A 22,371-nucleotide genomic window follows, 5' to 3' on the forward strand; every position below is an offset into this window, starting at 1 on the left:
TTGCTTGTTGAACTGATATGGTTGTTGGATGTATATATAGCACACATCGGTGGCAAAATGCATGGAGACTGATGTAAGTGTGTGGCCATGAGAGTTTGCCTCCCTACCTCTCTCTCCTCTTGGTCCTAGTTGATTGCATGTATATATATCTATCTATGTATAGTGCATGTGCTAGCTTCTTCTTGGTTTTCCGTTTCATGTGGGCTACCGCAAAGTCACAAAGATATGTGGTTGCCATAGTATTAGGCATGCGCGCGTCTGAACATTTTTTTAGTAACTAGTCATATATACTCATATACTCATTTTAAATTCACTCCCTCAAGGGAAGATATATGTTGTTGAGAATAGTTTAAAAATTAAAAGGAGGATCTTTTATTGATTTGCTATTTGCGCTAGCCATCACACACGTCTTGTAAAAGAAATTGGTTTTACACCATCACACAATGGTGAGTCTACATATTGTTGAAACATAATCTTTAAAAGACTCACAACCCACAATATTCGTTGTATATTTTTTACCACATGCATGTAGCATAATATTTCCTTCTGCTTTCTTAGTGTGGTCTTCATCAAACTTGATCATGTAAACATATGAAAGAGGATGCAAGAAAGCGACAACTCCAGACATTTATAAGAAAGACAAGAGCGAGAGCATTGGGTTCTTTCATGAATAAAAAATAAGTTTCTCAAAATCCTTCTATTAAATTTTAGTTAAATTAAAGTATGCTTTGTACCTAACTCTTGATCATCAAAAAATCTAGATAGAACAACTTGCACTGACAAACACTCCCGTCGCCCTACATGTCATACCAAGTTTCCTTTACCTCACTAGACCTGCCATGCACCTCTCTCAGCTCTCTCTCTCTCTCTCTCTCACACACACACACACACACACACAACAAAACTCTCCCCCAACATTCTATCACTCACCTCAATCTTGCTCCCTTCTTCATCCATGGTGCAAGATCTTCCCACCTCACCCTCAATGGAGTTTTCTGAAGTTTCAAAGGAGGATGGCGCTGATGGCCTCACCCCTCCTTCAATCATGACCTCACATGAGTTGGGGAATGAATGCCTTTTCCAAAGTCACCTTCTTCAAGCTCTTATGGACAAGCTAAAGTCGTTCTCTTCCTCTAATTGTACACTTCAAGCCGAGCTGGTACAACTATATATATTGTTTGGCTTAGATCATAGGAGTTTAGTTGAATAAAACTATGTTCCAAACAAGATGAAAAAAATTCAAGTGAAAGGATCGGGGTGTCATCTAGAGGGAGTGAATAGGGTTTCTTAAATTTAACAACAAAACTTTGCAGCGGGTTAGCTAGGTGCAAAACTTCCGCAAAATTCTATAGAACTTCCACACAAATATAGAATAATTATGCCTAGAGAGTTCTAGCTCAATCCAAACTTGAAGGTATACATATGGAGATAGCCACTGGCAAGTCCACAAAGTACATACACTCACAAACACATAACCAACTAGATCGAGTGGAAACAACGTCAAGAAAAGAAGTAAAAAATAGACAAACAAAACTGAAGATACAATGAGTTATTTCTAAAGTTCGGCTGCTCCCAAGGAAGGACCAGTGTCTCTTTTGAGTAGGCTGTGAACAACCACCCAAGGTCAAGCTCTAGCTGAATATATTTCAACTGTTTTTCTCGCTTCACTAATGGACTTCTTCCCTTGCGGAGGCAAAGTTGAAGTATTCACAATCTTTCGTGTGATGACTCACCACACAAGCACAAGAACTCGTCGAATAATTCCTAGTAATCTACTAGGAGGCTTGACATTTGAGAGTAGCAAACAAATATTAATATATTACTTGATGAAGCCCACAAGTTCTCATGACTTGGTTGCTCACTCTTGCTCTAACTCACCAAATCTCTCAACCCAATTCACTAGATTTCTCATAAATCACACAAATCTCACAACAAGGGGGTTGAGGAGAGCTCTAACAGGTTTGTCAAGTCCAGGACCCGTGCCAAGTCGAGGACTTAAATCTGAGTGGACAGGTCCCACCACAAGGAACCCGACCCAACTAGCTCATCTACGATCAAGCCTTGGTTTTTAGTTAATTTGAGCACTTGAGGCTTGTCAAACTATTTCACTCACTTGAGTTTATAATATCTTTGCTAATTCTTATCAATATATATAAGGGATTACAATTTAAAACAATCTTGTTCTCATTCTTCTTTTCAACACAATGACCTTGAGCTATAACTTGAACCACTTTAACACATGTGACTTTATCATAGCTTTAAGTCACTTACACTTATGATACAATAATGATTTGATGCTTCACCAAGAATGCTAGGTCACCCATATGTACATACATAGAAGTCCTTCAATTAGGAGCTAGGCGGGGTGCATTCCATCTTGCATGTTTCGATACGATGCGGGTCCTTCTCCACCTTGCTGCACACCGCATTGCAGCTAGCGGTGACCTCCGCCGCTTTAGCATTGTACTCTTTTTTGCATCCTTCCTCGCAAGACTTCATGTCAGGGACATTGTCAAATTGGGTGCATTTGCCCAAGCACGTGACACTCTCAAAGAACACTAAGTCGGAGCGCTGGTTGAGGGCGCATGACTCCTTGCAGTTGCTATTGATAGTCGGCTCCTTCTTGTCTGCACAGCTAGTGATGCAGAAGTCTTCTGCTGCCTTCTTTGCATCATCACTCTCTTCTGCCTCTGCTATGAGTGGTATGACCACTAGTGTAAGGGATAATATGAAGAATGTGGTTGCCAATGTCTTCATTTTCTAGGCGATATGGATGTTGTTGTTGTTGAACTTGGTGGTGATGGAGGATCGAGATGACAACTTTAAATTTGCTTATAGAACTATCATATAGGTGGTTGATCATACATATATAGGAGATCGCAAAAAGGAGATGTAAGTGTGTGGCCATGAGAGTTTGCCTCCCTACCTCTTGGTTCTAATTGCATGTATATCTATATATAGACGCATGCAATTCCTGGCTCCTTGGTTTTCCATTTCATGTGGGCCACAAAGTCGCAAAGATGGGGCTGTTTGGTTCACAAACATACTTTGCCTGCCTAAGCTTCGGTGAGCCACGGAGTGGAGGCAGCTGTTTGGTTCAATTTTTAGCTGTGGCGGCCATATGTCTTTCTTTCTTGTCCTTTGCTACTTGTGGTTGTCGTGTAGCGCATGGCGATTGTGGCGAAGCTGTGGCGAGTGTGGCGGGCGTTTTCTCCGCCACCGCCATACCATGCTGCGGCTACCATCATTGTGGCGTGGCACAGTGTGGCCGTGAACCAAACAACCCCTAGTTGCCATTGTAGGCATGCACGCGCGCATATGAACATGTTAGCAAGTGGTCATACTTTACATTCACTCTTAGGGGGAGATATGATGAGAGATAGTCATAAAAGGAGGTTCTTTTATTGATTTTCTATTTGCGCGAGCAACCACACACCTTGTAGAAGAATTTGGTTTTGCACCACATCACACAGTGGGGCAGAGGCGAAGCCACGTTGGCTTTTCCTAATGCACGTGCACCATGATAAAATAAAAGTTTGTTAATACCTGTCTTAATTTTTTTATCTATTTTATTTTCATATTGTATACATTCTTTTATATTTGATAGAGTGTGCACCAAGGTTGATTTTGAGGTGGCTTTGCCCCTGCAAGACGAGGTGTCTTTTGTTGAAACAAATCTAGCAAGTAGCTCGTAGCCCACAATATTCGTTATATATTTGTGACCATAGCATCACGTAAGCATATGAAATGATTCAAGAAAGCGGCACTTTGTCCATCTAGGAAAGAAAAGAGAGAGTACGGGCTACTCTCACGAATAAAACATTAAAAAAACTCTCACAAATAAAAATTAAGTTCACCAAAATTCTTTGCCATCTAAATTTTAGCTAGCTAATTTTAACTAGAGATCCAAATGGGTTAGCTAAAAGACCATATAAAGCTAGCTAAAGTTTAGCTAAGTCTATTGACCGGAGGATCTAAATACTTTAGTTAAAGTTTAGCCATGGAATATTTGTATTAATAATGTGGTTGATGAGTTTTTACCAAACTAGCTAGTTAGAACCCCTTGTTCACCACTTCACCATCTCTTTGATCAGTACCATTGATAGCACACCAATAATGATGTGTTAAAGCCTATTAAAATCATTATATTGTAGGCATAACGGTAGCACGATATCGCTAACCAGAATTTGCACCACCACATTATTTTGATCTGTTTAGCCGCCTAAGCTCCATGTAAACCCTAGTTATACACATGTTTAACTAAACCGATTTATCCGCGAACTTATAAATAGACTTATTATTTTTTTTGTTTTCATTCCTATTTAACCGCTGATGAAAAAAATATCTATAACAGAATTTCAGCCAAACTTTTCAGGCTCTCTTGCAAACCATATGGTGCTGGGCTAGTGCTTCCAAGCTCAACACCCTCCTCGCTAGGTCACCAGCTTCATAGTTCTCTAGTTTTGCCGATTGGTCCTTGTTCAAATCTTTTCTATTTTCTTGCAGTGAGTCTTTTTCCTCTGGGTTGTTTAATTGTGGGTGTCCGTTTGTATTCAGATTCGTCTCTTTGCATAACTCTTTTGTATTACCTTCATCTTAAATTATAAGAAGTTTATTTTTTTACTTCAAATTTGACCACTCATGTTATTTAAAAAATTTATTAAAAAATAGTCAAATTTCATTATTTTTGAAGAAATGTTATTAATAAACCAGCCACGACAAAAGAAGTGATATTTTGTACAAATTTTTGAATAAAACGAGTGGTCAAACTTGGTGTCAAAAAAGTCAAACATCTAATAATTTGGGACCGAGTAAATACTTGTGTTTTCCATCTTAAAACAAAATAACATGTATCTCTCCTTTGTTATTCAAGAATAAAAAAATATAAATATGTGTTTTTTTAGAAGCAGATAATATAAATATGTGGTGAAATAAAAAAAAAGAGGAAAACACAAAGAGAGGGAATGGCCGGAGCCAGGCCGATCCAAAGTCCAAACGCACACTCGGCCCACAGCATGCCACCACGACCACGACTGACCCAACTCCCAAGGGGTACCCTGCCTGTGCCTGGTGGTTGCCTTTCCGCCGCCGCCCCGCCCCGCCCGTCCGCACGCACCCCACAGATGCCACCTGCCGCCGCCGGCTGCCACAGCTGCCGGCGGCCACGTCCGCAGCGCTGATCACCGCCCCGGCTCGCCATGCCCGGCATCCTCCTCGCCCCGCTCTCCTGCCGCTCCCGCCGCCGGCTCCAGCTCCACCACCTCTCGCGGCCCCTCCTCGCCATTCTCTCGAACACCTTCTCGGCGTCCGCCTCCTCGTCACCCCCGCGCGCGCCGCCACTCTCTCCGCTGCTTCCGCCGCGCCCCGAGGAGGCTCGCTTCGTGGCCGCGGCCAAGTCCGCCATCGCCGCCTCCTTCCACGACTGGTTCCTAGAGTCCCGCAGCCTCGCGTCCGCGTCCGCGCCGGTGCCGCCGCCCAGGGCGCTCGACGCGATCTACGGGGCGCTTGCGTCCGATGACACGGCCGCGCTCGAAGCGCTCCCGCTCTCGGAGAAGCTCGTCCTCGCCGTGCTCCACCACAGCCCGCTGGGACTCCACGACGACGACGCCCTGCTGCTGCTCCGCCTCAGGTTCTTCGACTGGTCGGGCCGCCGACCGCACTACACCCACACGCGGGTCGTCTACCACGCGGTCTTCCGCCTCCTCGCCTGCGCGCGCCGCAACGCCGTCCTCCTCGACTGGCTCCGCCTCTTCTCCGACACCCCCGCGCCCGGCGGCCACCTGCGCTTCCACGACACGCTCGTCGTCGGCTACGCCGTCGCGGGCGACCCGCGGCGCGGGCTCAACATCCTCGGGCGCATGCGCTTCCGCGGCCTCGACCTCAACGCCGTCTCATCACGCATCCTCCTCAACTCCCTGGTCGATGCGTCGCTCCACGACCTTGCCGAGTCCTTCGCCCGCAACCTTGCCCCAAGCCCCTTTGCTACATGCATACTCATTAAGAGCCACTGTCGTCGCGCCCGCCTCGACGATGCCGTCGCTCTCCTCGACACCATGCCGTTTGCTGATGCATCCCGTGGCCCTGCGGCTGGCTCCATCGTCACTGAGTTTTGCCGCCGTGGATGTTTTGCTGAGGCAGCCAAGCTCGTCGATAAGTTTCCGTCCGGTGATGTGTATGGTGCGTGGATCCATGGACTCAGTGAGGCTGGAAAGCTTGATGCTACGATGAAGTTCCTGTCTGATAAGAATGAAAGTGAAGGCTATATCCTTGATGGGAAGCGGTGTGACCAGCTTGTTTATCGCTTGCTTGTCAGGAACAGACTTGGTGAAGTATACGACTTGCTTGTTCAAATGATGGAGGAGGGCATTGCTCCTGGCATATCCACCATGAATGCTGCGCTTTGCTTCTTTTGCAAGGCTGGTCTTGTCGAAGTAGCCATGCATTTGTATAGGTCGAGGATGGAGCTTGGGATTGACCCAAACAAGGATGTCTACAATAATCTGATCAGGGCACTGTGCCACGGTGGGGAGACAGAGGAAGCATGCCAGTTATTGGAGGACGCTATGACAGGAGGGTACTTTCCGGGGCGTCAGACATTTTCCATGCTTGCAAATGTGCTGTGTCAGGAGGGGAAGCTGGATAGGGTGCGGGAGCTGCTAGACAGGGCACTCAAGCAGGAAGTCTGGACAATCGATTCTGTCTTGGCCAAGTACCTCGCGGCACTATGCAAGAGTGGGAACGTGGAGGCGGCATGCGAATTGCCTCAGGTAGCAAGCAGCAAGAGCCATGTGGGCTTATATCGCTATGAGTCAACGTACAAGAGCTTGATTCGAGCATTAATATTGATTAAGAGGGTGGATGTGCTGCCAAGGCTAATACTGCAAATGCAAGATATGGGGCACATCCCAACCCGAAACCTCTATCAGTCAGTTGTCTGTGCTTTGTGTGAGTTGAATAGGTATGCCGAGGTTCTTGATCTGTTAGACAGCCAGTTGAAGCGGAGTGAGCTCCAACCCCGTGTGTGCTACAACTACTTTATTTCTGGGGCTGGTCATGCTAAGAGGGCAGACTTGGCCAAGGCGGTGTATGACCAAATGGAGGCTTCAGGGATTGAACCATCAATTGGAAGCAACATCCTTCTTCTCATGAGTTATCTGAGGAGCAAACGTATTAGGGATGCACTTAATTTTTTTAACCTTGTTCGTGCGAAGAAAACACCTTGCACTAGGTTATATAATGTATTTATATCTGGTCTATGTGAAGCTAAGAAGCCTGAGCAGGCAATGGTGTTCTGGAGGGAAGCAAGGAATAATGGTGTAATCCCAAGCATCAACTGCTATGAGCATCTTGTTCTCTTGCTGTGCTCTGTCAGAGATTATGGCACTGCTGTAAAGGTTATTGATGATTTCAGAGAAACAGGTCGCCCTGTTTCAGCTTTCTTGTGTAATGTGCTTCTCTTGCACACATTGATGGGCAGCGACCTTCTGAAGGCTTTTTTACGTTCAAGAGATAAATCAAAGCCTCTAGAAGTGAAGGGTGAAGAGATCCAAGGTCGGGAGGCAGGAAGGCTCTTGATTGGTGATCTAGTTTCCGCGTTTGCAAGTGGTATTAGAAACATGAGTGACTTGGAGCATTTTGGAGAGGAGATGGAAAAGTATTTTCCTGTTGATATTTACACTTATAACATGCTATTACGAGGATTGTCTATGGCAGGAAGGATGGACTCTGCCTGTAATTTGTATGAAAGGATATGCAGGCAGGGGTATCAGCCAAATCGATGGACTTTTGATATAATTGTGCATGGTTTCTGCAAGATTGGTGACAAAAATGAAGCTGAGAGGTGGATGGATGCACTGTATCGAAATGGTTTCTATCCCACTTGGTACACTATGAGGTTATACAACAATTTATTGTTGCGAGCAAATGATCAGAAGATCATTTCTTTTGTATAAGTAACTATATCTATTTCATATTGAACTAGTGGTCTGCTCTCTGCCTTGATCCTATTATGCAGCTGACACAGGTAATCTTCAAACCTTGCTATTGTTTCAGCTCCTATATTTTACTATGAGATTTGGAATTTGAGAGTTTTCATGCTTTGTACATCTTCTGTAGTCTTAGAAACTGTGATAACCAACTAATAGTTCATGCTACATTTTCTTAGAATGTACGAAGACTAGTTTTAGGACCTTGTACTTCAACTTAGGGATATCACACTAGATCAGTGAAAGAAGTGTTCCTTGCAAGTTGCTTCCCTGCATAAAGTTGCTTAATAATTTGATCAGACCATGTTCATGGGATCTGCAAATGGCTTCCCTGCATAAAGTTTCTTAATAAAAGGTGGATTTGTATTGGCAGTTCTTTGTAAGTTCTATCATGTATTCATGTGTTATTCGAGCTGCACCCATTGAACGCACCATTTTCTGTTCAAAATATTGGTGGCTGTAGTTACTTTGTTTTATACAGGCATACAATGGACCAGAGATTTAGGATAATGTTGCATTTAATGTTTTACAAGCTGTCCTGTATAAGCATATAGTGTTCATGAATCTTATTGTTCTTTACTAGAAGAGTGTTTGACGTGGTTTCTTGGGATACTGTCCGTTGCATAATTGCATCAGTAAATCGCCTGATGTTTTACAAGCTGCAGCAATCTACGTTTTACAGCTGAATGTCTGACATTGTTTCCTTAAAATTTCAGCTCTTTGCAGGCATTCTTTTGGAAGATCAAATATACTTTCTGTAAAGATGTACTCCGAGATTTAACACTTCTGCCCGGAATCACATCTCATCTATCATCACTTGATGTCTGGGATGCTTCTAGGATATCAGTTTACGTGTAGCATGGAGTTCTCCTTTGACTTTGATGTATTCTAGTATTACAAAATTTTGCTGTAAAATTATACCTTGTGCCCAAAATTTTCAAGGTTCTTGGCCATTCAATCTTTTGCGACTGTTTGTCTAAGTGGACCAATTTGTCAATCTCGCTATAATCTACTAGATTATAGGAAGAATGACCATTCTTTACAACTAGAGTCAAGCACTGTAATAGAATAGAGGCAATCAGGCATTGTCCAATGCGTACAGAAGACATGGATCCATTGGGTAATCCGATTTCAAACATCTAACCAGTTTCTTGTCATGTAACAATCCAGGTTTTAAGAATAGTTTTCATGGATAGATATTGATTCAGAAAAGTGCTTATTTCATTTTGGATGCTGAAAGAAATGGATTGTATTGGAAGATGACCCAGTATGACTGGTTGAAGCTTTCTGAGCAGATAATACTCTTATTACTGCCTCAGTTTGCCTAGGGGACAGTTGAATCGCATTTGAACTGCTACATCATTAAGCCCTGACGTACGTTCATGTCCATTTTGGATGCCAAATAAAAGAATGTCGATAAAACACCGATGCTACACAGACGATTATCTGATTACTGTTGCTGCAATTAGTAGTACTTCAGGAGACGCTGGTGAGCTAAAACCCATTATCATAAAGCCTAATGCAGCAAGCAAACGCACATATAAAGCAAAACCCGGAAACCAAAAACTGGGATGTCATGGAGGATGGAGCCGTATGTATGTATATTGAGGATAGCTGAAACACTGCACTACAATCTATGACATCATCTTATGTACTGTCACTCAAATACAAGGTTGAGATTCTGTGCTAACAGAATTCCACATAACACTGATTATTACACATACGCAGAAAAACTGAGGCCAAAGAAAAAGAAGAAAAAATGTTGCGAGCTGCCACAACTATTCCTGCATAAGAAAAACAGCTTCAGCAATGGTGAACATGCCACAGATGAAAAATGAACAGCTGGTGAAACGTTGCCCACAATGGAATCAACTATGCACACTATACAGCTTGTAGAGAAATAGCTGTTTGTCATGGTATGTCGTGCGGAGACTAGACATCACCACTAAAAGCCATTCTCACCTAGGCATGAAGAGCATAGCATGGGTCATACACCTTAAGCATCAGTCAATATCCAAGCTGGAGTATGGCTCATGACCAACCTGGGCAGATTTAGAGATTTATATAAAGATTTTGCACCAGAAAAGGAGAATACGGTTGCTTGAGGAATAGTGTCATGGGGCTTGCACAATGATAGTGAGGAATCAATTGCAACCACCGGATCTGGTATACATAGTAGTATTTTTTTTGTTGAGTTAGAAGTCAGAACTTACCGAGCAATCATCGTGAACACGCCAGATTGTTTCGCCTAAGAGGTTAGCAACTGAAAGAATGGTCAGCTGCGGAAAAGTCTTCTCCTCCTTTAGAGGGATAGTGTTTGTGATGATTACTTCTTGAAACAATCCACTTGATAACCTTTCGATGGCAGGTGGGCTGAAAAGGTAACTTACAGTTACAATAGCAGAAAAAACCAGGTCGCTACAATGTATGGCCACCGGAAAGAGAATAGAATTGACTTAGGTTAGTTTCAAGAATTAAAGCATACCTAAAAACAGCATGTGTACAGCAAGCATATACTTCTCGAGCTCCTTCCTGATGCAGTAGCTCAGCTCCTTTGGCAATAGTACCTATTTGTGTTTGATAGTTCCATGAGAATAATGATATCACAGAGCAAAGTATCTCAGGTAACTAGTTTAGTATGCAATATCATGTACAATTTTCTTGAGTAGTGATGCAGCAGTGTGGCATAATTCATCGGGATTTAAAGTTTAAGTTATAGCTTAAATTGTATTTCGAACCAGTCTGAAACTCATATCATCCATGGCCGATGAGGGAAAAAATGTCCAATCTAAGAATTGTTTTCTAGGGGACAACGTACCTGCTGTGTCGATCATATCATCCATCATAACAGCCACTTTTCCTCTCACATCTCCAATAAGATTCATTACCTGTAATAAATGCACATGACAAAATGTACATGCTCATTCTAAAGAACTGAGATGAGCATGGCAATAAAACAGGCATGCACCTTGTGGTGAGATAGGCACATCTTCAAATGCATTATACAATTGATGTGGGTTGAATAGTAAGTAATATATTCAGAAACAGGTAGTTTCTGGTAGAATCCAAGAAACATTTTTGGTTGTCTTTGAATCCCTGAATCATTTGGTAGGGAGTCCCTAGTTTCTCCCCAGAAACGATTCTGTTCTGTAAGGATTCTCCTGTTTCTGGAGATAAACAGTTTGGAGAAACAAGACCTTTGTGTCATGTCAGGGTTTTGATATCCCACATGTCATTGTCACTCTCCACCCTTCCTCTACCTTACCTTTCTGGCCAGGACAGCACGCGGTGGCAGCGCCCCTCGTGATAACTGACTCACCGAAGGGCAAAGGCGGATCAAGTCACCCCATCTACAAGACAAGCCAGATCTGTCTCGTTGCTGACCCAAAGCCCTCTCACCTCGACAAACCTCATGTGTGTGGCGGGTGGTGCAGATCAGCATTGATGCTCCAGCCTCCAGAGCAGGTGCACCACCTAGTCTACTGTCTCAGCACTCTGGTTGCTCGCCCTATCCAAAGAGACAGCGAGCAGCCTCCTGCTTCTCGATTCCCAATGAAACGCAAGCACAAATCAACAAGTCAGGTGGCGTATTTTTTTTATGTAAAGAAGGGATCAGCAAATCATTCCCTTCTCATGCTGGAACAGAAGACGACATGGAAACAGAGGAGGTGCCAAGGCAAGAAGAGGACAAGCGAGAGATGGGGGAGGATAGCCAGGTGTCAGGCTGGCCGCCAACTTTCTGCTTGGATAAAAAATGTGAGGGGAAAAGAGATGGGCATGGACACAGGGAACCCTGCTCCCTTTCTGCTTTCCTACGATCAGGAGCACTGTGTTCCCTTCCTGCCACAGTGCCGCTACCAATCAAGATCTGTAAACATGCAAGATAAGAGGGGAGAAGAGGAAGTAAATGAAAGACCTATGGGACCCTGCCACATAATGTCCTAGATTCCTGGCCAGGGAAAAAAATGTGCCACAAAACCATCCAAATACCAACCAAAAAGGGCTTGAGGGTCAAAAACAAGTGGGTTTGATAGTTGGGATACTGTGCTTAGACATTATTAGAGTCGAGGGTTAAAATTAGACAAACAAAAAAGTTGAGGGGCTAAACATGGGCTAATCCCTTCAGAGTACCATGTGAAGATTTTCTTCTGTTCCAAATCAAATGTTCATAGTAGTACAGTTATTAAGGAGAAACTAATATTTGAGTTACGAAGTTGGTATTTTCTTCTATACAAATCCATTTGGCCTGCTACACTGATTAAGCAAATAATAGTACAGTTATTAAGGAGAAATTAATATTTGAGTTGCGAAGTTGATACTTTTCTTCTATATATATCCATTTAGTGTTTAAACAAATAACACAGTACAATAATACTTGCCTCAGCGACATTATGTCCTTGCCTTCTTTTATCTACAATAGCCAGAGGTGCATCTGACAGCTTTTTGGCAAAAGCACGTGCCCTGGCAACACCTCCAACATCAGGAGAAACAACTACCAAGTCATTTGAACATATTGTCTTGCTGGCGAGATAATCAAGAATAACAGGCTTCACAGATCAAACAGGAAAAATAGAAAATAATTGTAAGAAGAATGAATATCATCATAAACACTAAGTCTTAAAAGAATTGGTAGATTTAAGTAGCATGCTTCAGTACATATACCTGGCCATAAACATGATCTACTGGGATGTCGAAGTATCCCATTGCTTGACTGGAATGAAGATCACAAACAAGGACACGGTTAGCACCAGCTTCGGTAATCATATTAGCTACAAGCTTTGCAGCTATAGATTCCCGGCCCTGAGACTGAAAAAAGAAAAAGGTGCTTCTATTAGTACTAAAAATGGTAAGGAGACATACTTTTTGTTACGTCCAGCAATGTCTTTTGATTTCATAGATGCTAGGATGTTAGAATCAAAGGAAATAACATAATCTGTAATGTCATCGAGCATTGACTTCAATTCCTCTTGTTTATGGATATTGAAAAGAATCCACAAGCAAAACGGTCTAAATATCATATTCCAAAGTTGCCAAGTTCTCCAGTAGCCATCCTAGCCTTGGATGAAATCCAACCAACTCAATCGATGCTGGTAATCAGAAATTTGCTGGTTCCAAGCACTTTTAAAATAACAAAACTATTGAAATTTTGCCTATGCACCTTCCACAGCTAAAGACTGGTAAATGCGAAGCGGTACAAGCATGTGACAAGGAGTCTTTTTTTCCATATAAAAAAAGAACAACCTTGAAACCATTAAAACAATTTGAGAAGCTACAATAAAGCAACATTACCTTCCTGTCAGCCCTTGCATAACCAAAATAAGGGATAACTGCAGTAATATTCTTAGCTGATGCTCTCCTACAGGCATCAATCATGATCAGAAGTTCCATAAGATTTTCATTTGCTGGAGGGCACGACGGTTGCACAAGGAAAACATCACAGCCCCGTACACTTTCTTGCAACTGAACATATATTTCACCATCAGCGAACCTCTTTATGTTAATCTTCCCAAGTTCTAGCCCCAAGTAACTTGCTATTTCCTGTTCATAGGAATACAGGATACCATAAAGAAATTAGGCATGAAAGAGATAACACATTTCCGGTTTATTCTTCGTCATTCAGAAGTAGGCTAGTAGCTATGCCAGGTTAAAAAACTATTGAGGTTCAAATTATCCTTAGGCCTTGTTTAGTTCCGAAAAATTTTGCAAAATCGACACTGTAGCACTTTCGTTTGTATTTGACAAATATTGTCCAATCATAAACTAACTAGGCTCAAAAGATTCGTTTCGTCAATTTCGACCAAACTGTGCAATTAGTTTTTATTTTCGTCTATATTTAATACTCCATGCATGCGTCTAAAGATTCGATGTGACGGGGAATATGAAAAATTTTACAAAATTTTCTGGGAACTAAACAAGGCCAACCCACCTTTTATACCAATCACTATTCCAAATCCAAAAGAAGTTAATGTACTGAGTACTCTACGGTTGTAGCTGATTAGTACAGTTTAATTGGTCCAAATTATCCTTCATTTTAATCCACCTTTTATACCAATCACTATTCCAAACTCAAAAGAAGTTAATGTAATGAGTGCTCTAAGGTGCTAGCTGGTTAGTACAGTTTAATTGGTCGGCTCCAACTAACTCAATGCAGGGCTAGGATAAAGACTGGAGAGAGAATTTCTCCATGCTAGACTCAACTGACCTGAGAAAGGGAAGGATTGGCTGTGCCTGAGAAGATGCGCAGCCTCGTGTCGTTCCTCATGTTTGGATCCCGGAAAACCGGCAAGTTTACAGGAGTCAGTAGCGACCTGTCGGACACCGGAATACAAGGCAGTGCTCCATTGATTGCCCTCAGAGAATCAATCTTTTTACACCTCTGCACGTATGGAGATCATTTTTAGCTTATATGCAGGCAGAAGTTAAAAAAGAAAAGTGCAGGCTCGACATGATTACTACAGCAACTTCCATTTACTTGCAGATGCGAGATGGGTACTCTCTAATGTAAACAGAACCTAAAACATACTACTAACAAGCGTCGAAAAAGCTTCAAACCCGCCCTTGCGAACACACACACACACAAGTGTGATGCAAGCAGGTGCGATTCCAGAGCTCCGAGCGCCGACTCAGCTGTCGCCGCAGAATCACCGGTGAGTCCGGATAGCCAGGTGGCCAGTGATTATTACCGGAACAGAGCAAATGAGAACCGGGAGGAAGGGAACAGGAGCACACCACGACGCCGGGGACTGGGCGCGAGCGGCGCAGGAGGCCCCCGCTGCGGGCGACGCCGGGAGATGCCGCCGCGGCGGCGGCAGCGGAGGTGGGGGAGCAGCAGAGCGGCATGTGGAATCGGGGAAAGGAAAGGATACGCGGAGGCTGGTGGCTAGGGTTTAATCAGGTCCGGTGGCAAGGGTTTTAATTTTTAATCCGGTCTCTTGGAATAAATCACATGAATGCATCTCTCGCTCTAGGTTACCATGCATATCAATTATCAAAATCTACATTGCGTCACGACCAGCATGACCTTTGATTCTGAGAGATTTTGGTTAGAGCATCTTCAAAGACTTTGCAAACAAACTTTACATTGTCCTATTTGCAAAAAAGAGTACAAAACACCTCTCCAATGATTTTGCAAATAATCCCTCAAAAAAAATGATTTTGCAAATAAGGTTTGCAATTTGGTTAACTTTGCAAATAGAGGTTGAGGCTTTGCATATATGCTTCCCACCACTTTACATCTACAATTTCGGTCTTCCACGTCGGACTCCGTCCCCCCGCCCCCCTACCCCCGCGATTTCTCTACGCCCGTCTGTCCACCCTGCCGCGCGCGCCCGCCCTCCAGCTGCCGCGCGTGCCCGCCGTCCCTCCAGCTGCCGTGTGCGGCCGCCCTCCTGCTTCCTTGTGAAGGATCCCTCCGCCGTCAAGGTGTCGCGCGCCTCCTCTAGCAAGGTACCTCCATGGATCTCAATCTCTCTCAGCTCGAGAACGGAGGTGGCCACTGCGCGGGAGCGGAGGTGGACCTTCCCTCGGAGGAGAACGGAGGTGGATGGAGCCGAACTGACGCGAACGACGACGGCGACGAACGACGAACGCGGCCTGGGCTGGGCGACGACTGGCGCGAAGACATGGGCTGGGCGGCGACTGGCACGCACGACGTACGTCAAAATGGCGCGAAGGAAAAAAAACGCACGGGCGCGATCGATGAAAAAAAATTGGGGGTGGGGTCCACACTTTGGGTTTGCCAAGTCTAAATGCAAAGTCCCTTGGAGTTGGACTATTTTTAGACTTTACAAATGAGTTTGGGACTTTGCAAACAACACCAAATGCAAAATTCATTTGCAAAATTCCTTGGAGATGCTCTTAAAAAATGTGAATTTAGCGTTTTCTCCATTATGTATATACTATCTAAATATCTACTAGTTAGGGCATGTTGAATGGCTGACAGATGCGATAGATAAGCTTAAGCGGATAGTCTCATTCAATAAATATCAGATTTAGTGTCATAATGTTACTCCATCCGTTTCAAATTATAAATCATTTTCGACTTATAATTTAGAATAGGAGAGTACAAATTTCTCATGTGTTCAAGTTTAAGATAGTTGACATAGAATAAAACTAAAATATCAAGCGTTTGTTTATACGTGGATATTCAGAGTTATAGAATTGAATTAAGTTCAATACCAAAATCAATGCTAGCATTGAAATTGACCGCAACTCAATTATATTGTTAAAACTTGCTTATGGAATCCTAGAAAGAGACAATGGAAGGGTGTTGGTCACTAGCTATGAGGAAGATAAAAGGTCACCGGCTATGAGAAAGATGGTTGAGGTGCATCGGGATGAGCACATTGAAGGTGGCGGTGTGTCGGGTGGCTCGTCACGTGGCGATGCGTTAGGGAAGGTTTATCGAGGGTGTAGTGTCTGGGATGATTCGATAAAGATAGGTCATTGAGGCTCTTGTCGGGTGGCGGTGCATCATGAGGGTCAAGGTGGTTAGGTGGATGAATGCAAAGCAATATAGAGGGAAAGGGCTCGGTACCAAGGACTAGATGATGCAGATATAGTGAATACGGTTTGGTGTTGGGGTCAAATTTCAATTCCTAATAATTCTTAACCATCCAAACAAATTCTTAGGATGAACATCTACATCCAAACAAGTTATAAGTTCTTTTCTGGATAGAGAAAACACAATTTGATGAATTTTCTGGTCTATACCACCGCTCATTCAATTTCACGTGTTTTGAGCATCATGTCAATAAACACGACATGGTTTGGTCTAGCGGTTCTTTTTGTTGCCCAACCAGGTGAGGAACTCCACTTTCAAAATTCTTTTGGAAAAATACAAATATACCCATTCCACTCTAAATTAGATATTTTGATTTTTCTAGATACACAACTTTTACACACACATTTAATCATACATTATGCTTACATAATAAAAATGATATACTTAAAAGCTCAAAACATCTTATAGTTTATATGGGGGAGTAATCGATGATAAAGAATATACAATAGAATTATATATTTGGGAGTGGACGAAGACCTCTTTTATCCATCACGATCATTTTGTGTAGTACATGCTATGAGGACGCTATGCCTTGGCAATTGTTTTAGGCTAGTCCCAATGCAACAAACTAGACATTGACCTCAGTGTTCCACATAGGATACCAACACTCAACTCATCTTAGGGCTTGCTAAGAGCATCTCCAAAGGCTTTGGCAAATTGACTTAGCATTTGTTGCTATTTGCAAACTCCCATAATAAAATGCAAAGGATAAAAATAGGTCATCTCCAAGAGAATTGGCATTTAGACTTGGCAAAGGATAAAAATAGAAGGTCTCCAGGCGCGTGCGCTTTCCTCGCACGTGACTTTACTCGCGCGATCGAGTTTGCAAAGTCGTCAACAACTTGGCATTTTTGCCAAGTTTGCTCCCTCATTTGCCAAGTTGCCCAAATTGCAAACTCCAAATGCAAAACCGTTGGATACCTCTTTTGGAGCTTTTTGGCAAATTACTCAAATGCAAACCTCAAATGCAAAACCCTTGGAGATGCTCTAATAACCTGGTGTGCTACCCCAAACGCCACCTTGGTCCTGGGTCCCATGTCATCTGTGTTAGTGGTCTTGCGGAGCTTGTGGTCCTGGGTCTCCATGGCATTTGTGTTAGACTATTCTCAATGGGAGTTTCATGACACAGTTTCTAACACATTCATATTTTGGAAACAGTGCATAGGAGTTTTATGGGGATGAAACTCTCCCTACTCTCATGAAACTCTTATCATCTCTCTTCATTAATATAGCGCCACATCAGCATATTTAATGTGCATGAAACTCTAATAAAACTCCATTAAAACTGGCTTTAGTGGTCTTGCAGAGCTGCAGAGACTCCCGCAGAAGCAATGTGTCCTCGTGTAAAAAAAGACAGGGACAACATCGAGGCAAGCGTTGAAGCACAATAGTGATTCCTTGTGACGTGCATACCCTGTAGCAGATGCTAAAGTAAGGCCTTGTTTAGTTCGCAAAAAATTTCAAGATTTTCCGTCACATCGAATATTTAATCGCATGCATAGAGCATTAAATAAATATAAAAATAAAAACTAATTATACAGTTTACCTGAAAATTGTGAGATGAATCTTTTGAGCCTAGTTACTCTTTGATTGGACAATGTTTGTCAAATAAAAACGAAAGTGTTATAGTAGCCAAAAAACCAAAATTTTGTGAACTAAACAAGGCCTAAAGAATATGTGGTCCCAATACTACAGAATATATTAGTATATAATTGAAGTATGAGGCTACCTTTTAATGTTTGGGTTGGAAGATTAATAGTCTATCCACGTGGCATTTCTTTTACCTGAATGTTAACCTCCATCGGCCCAACCCTTAGGGCATCCCCAACAATAATAGTAGGAAGCTAACAATTTAGTGCCACATCACCCTTTGGGTCTCACATGTAAATTCTACTTTGTTCTATGTTTCTCTTCTTCACAAATACAGTATAGTCTGCGGACCAATGGCATGGTAGGAGAGAGCATCTTTGGCTCGGTTTTGGTGCAAGACTATCTATGATAGAGTAGCCAAGCGATTTCTTTTCATGCTCTCTCTCTCCTGTCCATGTTAGGCCTTGTTTAGTTCCGAAAAGTGAAAACTTTTCGGAACTGTAGCACTTTCGTTTGTTTGTGATAAATATTATCCAATCATGCACTAACTAAGATCAAAAGATTCGTCTCGTGATTTTCAGCTAAACTGTGTAATTAGTTTTTGTTTTTGTCTATATTTAATGTTTCATGCATGTGCCACAAGATTCGATGTGACAGGGAATCTTGAAAACTTTTTGGTTTTCAGGGTGAACTTGTTTAGTTCTAAAAATTTTTGGGAAATCGACAATGTAGCACTTTCGTTTGTATTTGACAAATATTGTCCAATCATGGACTAACTAGGCTCAAAAGATTCGTCTCGTCAATTTCGACCAAACTGTGTAATTAGTTTTTATTTTTGTCTATATTTAATACTTCATGCATGCGTCTAAAGATTCGATGTGACGGAGAATCTGAAAAATTTTGCAAATTTTTTTGGAAAGTAAACAAGGGTAGCCAAAATCTGACATGGCTACTTCGCTGGCTATTGGGGACACCCTTAGGTGGTGCTTCATAGAGTTGCATAGTAGCGTGCAGAAGCTACGATGACTTCGTTGACATAAAGTATGAAGACACACCTAGGCACGTGTTGGGCGAATGATGTTTCTGCTATGTAGCTTTAAAGCAAAGGAAAAGACAAATGATGCTTGTGCCACATAGTACTAAGCAAAGGAAAAAACTTAGGCATTTCACATAGAAAAATGTAGGTGCTCTACAGTTGTCATAGTGTTTAGACTTTAGAGAGAGAAGGTGATCCACGCTAAAAAAAGAAGAGGGAGATGAAATAAATGTGAGACATTATGAAAGAAAATAACTTTTGTGCAAACCACAAGTAATGATAGTTTGTCAATAATTTGCATTATGTCATTCTGAGTCTATGTGGAACACTTAACCACTAAAAGTGTTAGGCTCCCTTGCTCATGTCCTCATGGGTCTAGCAGTAATAGTTTGGGTTGGAAGTTATTTTCCTAATAGTGACTTCATCTGTCGTGTAAACATTCTGTCTTTGAAAGTTAAAACCACTTATGGAGGCCAACGCGTGTCCCGGATAACGCCACGCCAGCCTCTCCTGCTGGCCTGCTCTCTGTCCCGGGCATTCACAATGCAAGATTCTATCACACAATGCAAGATTCTATCACAGAAGTATAATATTTTACTGATGTGGCAACATATTTATTAAAGAAAAAAGTAGAGAAAAATAAGTCTTATTTTGACTTTAAATCCAAATTATTTGAGTTAATAAATAATTTTAGATTCTATGATAAAATCTGGATTGCGACCTAATATAATGGAGGCGTCGATCATATCCTTCCCCCACGGCCCCACCCAGTACTGATCGTCGTCTGATCGATCCAGCCACCCCCATCCATATATAGCGCACGGCGCACGCGACGCGGCGGCCATTTTTCCTAAGCTGGAGGAGCTCTCCTCATTTGCGCATCACCACCTCAAATAAGGCAACGCAATAATAATCAGCGATTCACCATCCTCTCCCGGTCCGGCCCCCGGCTCCGGCCGAATAACAAACAATTCCGGCCCTCGCGCCTGACCACCCCCGCGCGCGCGCGGCGATCGAATTCGACCGCCGGCCGGCCGGAGAGCAGTGGTGTGTGGTATATATACGCACATACACATACATACATACATATATGGGCCGCCTGACGCCGCCGCCGTCGGAGGCGGCGGCGGTGGCGCCGCTGCTCCTCGTCGTCGTCCACGTCCTCCTCCTGGCGGCCGCCGTTTCCGCGCTCCCGGCGATCAACGTGACGACGATGGCGTTCGAGGACGGGTACGCTCCGCTGTTCGGCCACGGCAACATCCTCCGCTCCGCCGACCACCGCACCGTCAGCCTCCTCCTCGACCGCTCCACCGGTCATTATTACATAATTAATAATACTCTGCACCCCTTGTCAATCGTCGCATTAATTCATCCTCGTTGGGTTGCTGAATTTGGGTGTGGATTGCATTTGCTGCAGGGTCTGGTTTCATCTCCTCGTCCATGTACCAGCACGGCTTCTTCAGCGCCTCCATCAAGCTCCCCTCCGACTACACCGCCGGCGTCGTCGTCGCCTTCTACGTGAGTCATCGTCGTCGTCGTCGTCTGTGTGCAGCAGCGTCGTGCCGGCCGGCATGTCCATATATTAACTTAATTGTATATATACATAATCAACATATGCTTTACTTCTTCCCCGCATGCAGGCGTCGAACGGCGACGTGTTCGAGAAGCGGCACGACGAGCTGGACTTCGAGTTCCTCGGCAACATCCGGGGGAAGCCATGGCGGGTGCAGACGAACGTGTACGGCAACGGCAGCGTGGGGCGGGGCCGCGAGGAGCGGTACGTGCTGCCGTTCGACCCGACCACGGAGTTCCACCGCTACTCCATCCTGTGGACGCCCGCCGCCGTGGCGTTCTACGTCGACGACGTGCCGGTGCGAGAGGTCCGCCGGTCCGACGCCATGGGCGGGGACTTCCCGTCCAAGCCCATGTCCGTCTACGCCACCGTCTGGGACGCCTCCACCTGGGCCACCTCCGGCGGCCGCTACCGCGTCAACTACAGGTACGGGCCCTTCGTCGCGTCCTTCACCGACCTCGCCCTCCTCGGCTGCCGCGTCGACGGGCCCGTCGCCGCCATCCAGCAGGTGCTGCTGCCGCCGGTGCCAAGCCGGTGCGCCGCCGACGAGGAGAAGCTCAGGGCGTCGGACGTGGCCGTCATGACCGTGGAGAAGCAGCAGGCCATGCGCAGGTTCCGGGAGCGGAACATGGTCTACTCCTACTGCTACGACACGCTGCGGTACCCCGCCGCGTTCCCAGAGTGCGACGTCGTCGAGTCGGAGCGCCGCCGGTTCAAGGATAGTGGACACCTCCGCTTCGCGTTCCGGCGGCGGATGGGCCCGCGACGCTCCGGCGGAAGGGCGGCCAGCAGAGCCGCCGCCGCCGCCGCCAGCAGGGACAGGGACAGGGACCTCAAGAAGCGCGCGGCGGACATGTAGCATTCGTGTAGTAGTGGCCGGTGATGGTAATGGTGATGTTGACGGATATTAGCGTGTGCCAGTGCCACTATTAATCAATTAATTGGAAACGATACAATCACAGGAGTGGTGGAATAGCGAGCAAAAAAAAAATCTATTTTTTACCTTCAAAACTAACACTGCCATGATCTTTTTTTAAAAAAAAACTCCAAAACCAACTATATTACCTCTAGCTAATTAACTATGAACACCGTTTAAATTATCTCGCTTCCCGGGTAGAAGTGCCTTTCAATGCAATTTTAAACTAGGCCGCCACAAATCCAAATAAATTATTATGGCTCTCAAAAGTATGTCAAAAAAAACTAAAAGCTTTAAAATATATTTGTATATATCTAAGAAAATAGAAAGATGTAACACCCAAAAATTGATTTGGAAATAATAGTAATTAATTTGATTTAATTAAGTATTTTTGTGAGCATTTGAATTTAGCATTTAAATAATTTTCGGGAAATTAAAATTTATCATAAGTTTAGAAACATGTTTTGCATTCATGCTGGAGCATAGTATTTTTTTTGTGAATTGCTGTTTCTGTTATATCTTTATTTGTTGTGCCCAAAACTTTTTTGGAAAAAGGATTTGGAAAATGAAATAAAAAAAGAGGGAAACTCCCTGGAGCCAGGCCGCAGCCAGAAAACCCCCCGCGCGCCTCCTCCCCCTCCGGCCTGCTTGCCTGGCCCACCAGGCGCCAGGCCGACCCGTGCGTTTTCCCTCTCTGTGGATGACGAG

The 22,371-nt window shown here is 43.9% G+C and overlaps 3 protein-coding genes across 3 annotated transcripts; 2 read left to right on the top strand and 1 right to left on the bottom strand.

Moving 5' to 3' along the window:
- Nucleotides 4,986–9,142, top strand: LOC8068284 (pentatricopeptide repeat-containing protein At1g71210). Its single transcript, XM_002451412.2, has 2 exons — nucleotides 4,986–8,023; nucleotides 8,702–9,142. The coding sequence occupies exon 1, from the start codon at nucleotides 5,199–5,201 to the stop codon at nucleotides 7,950–7,952; it is 2,754 nt and encodes a 917-aa protein (XP_002451457.1). The 5' UTR covers nucleotides 4,986–5,198; the 3' UTR covers nucleotides 7,953–8,023; nucleotides 8,702–9,142.
- On the bottom strand, nucleotides 9,560–14,898 carry LOC8055076 (ribose-phosphate pyrophosphokinase 1, chloroplastic). The gene is made up of 10 exons (XM_002453195.2): nucleotides 14,715–14,898; nucleotides 14,188–14,361; nucleotides 13,275–13,523; nucleotides 12,648–12,791; nucleotides 12,365–12,532; nucleotides 10,804–10,873; nucleotides 10,471–10,552; nucleotides 10,199–10,358; nucleotides 9,948–10,027; nucleotides 9,560–9,769 (listed from the first exon to the last, which is right to left on the bottom strand). Exons 1-9 carry the CDS (start codon nucleotides 14,823–14,825, stop codon nucleotides 9,989–9,991), a joined length of 1,197 nt encoding a protein of 398 aa, XP_002453240.1. The 5' UTR covers nucleotides 14,826–14,898; the 3' UTR covers nucleotides 9,560–9,769; nucleotides 9,948–9,988.
- LOC8068285 (probable xyloglucan endotransglucosylase/hydrolase protein 30) lies at nucleotides 19,974–21,708 on the top strand. Its single transcript, XM_002451413.2, has 3 exons — nucleotides 19,974–20,487; nucleotides 20,592–20,692; nucleotides 20,815–21,708. Exons 1-3 carry the CDS (start codon nucleotides 20,265–20,267, stop codon nucleotides 21,604–21,606), a joined length of 1,116 nt encoding a protein of 371 aa, XP_002451458.1. The 5' UTR covers nucleotides 19,974–20,264; the 3' UTR covers nucleotides 21,607–21,708.

Source organism: Sorghum bicolor, chromosome 4 (genome assembly GCF_000003195.3).
Source record: "Sorghum bicolor cultivar BTx623 chromosome 4, Sorghum_bicolor_NCBIv3, whole genome shotgun sequence".
In the NCBI taxonomy this organism is placed as follows: Eukaryota; Viridiplantae; Streptophyta; class Magnoliopsida; order Poales; family Poaceae; genus Sorghum; species Sorghum bicolor.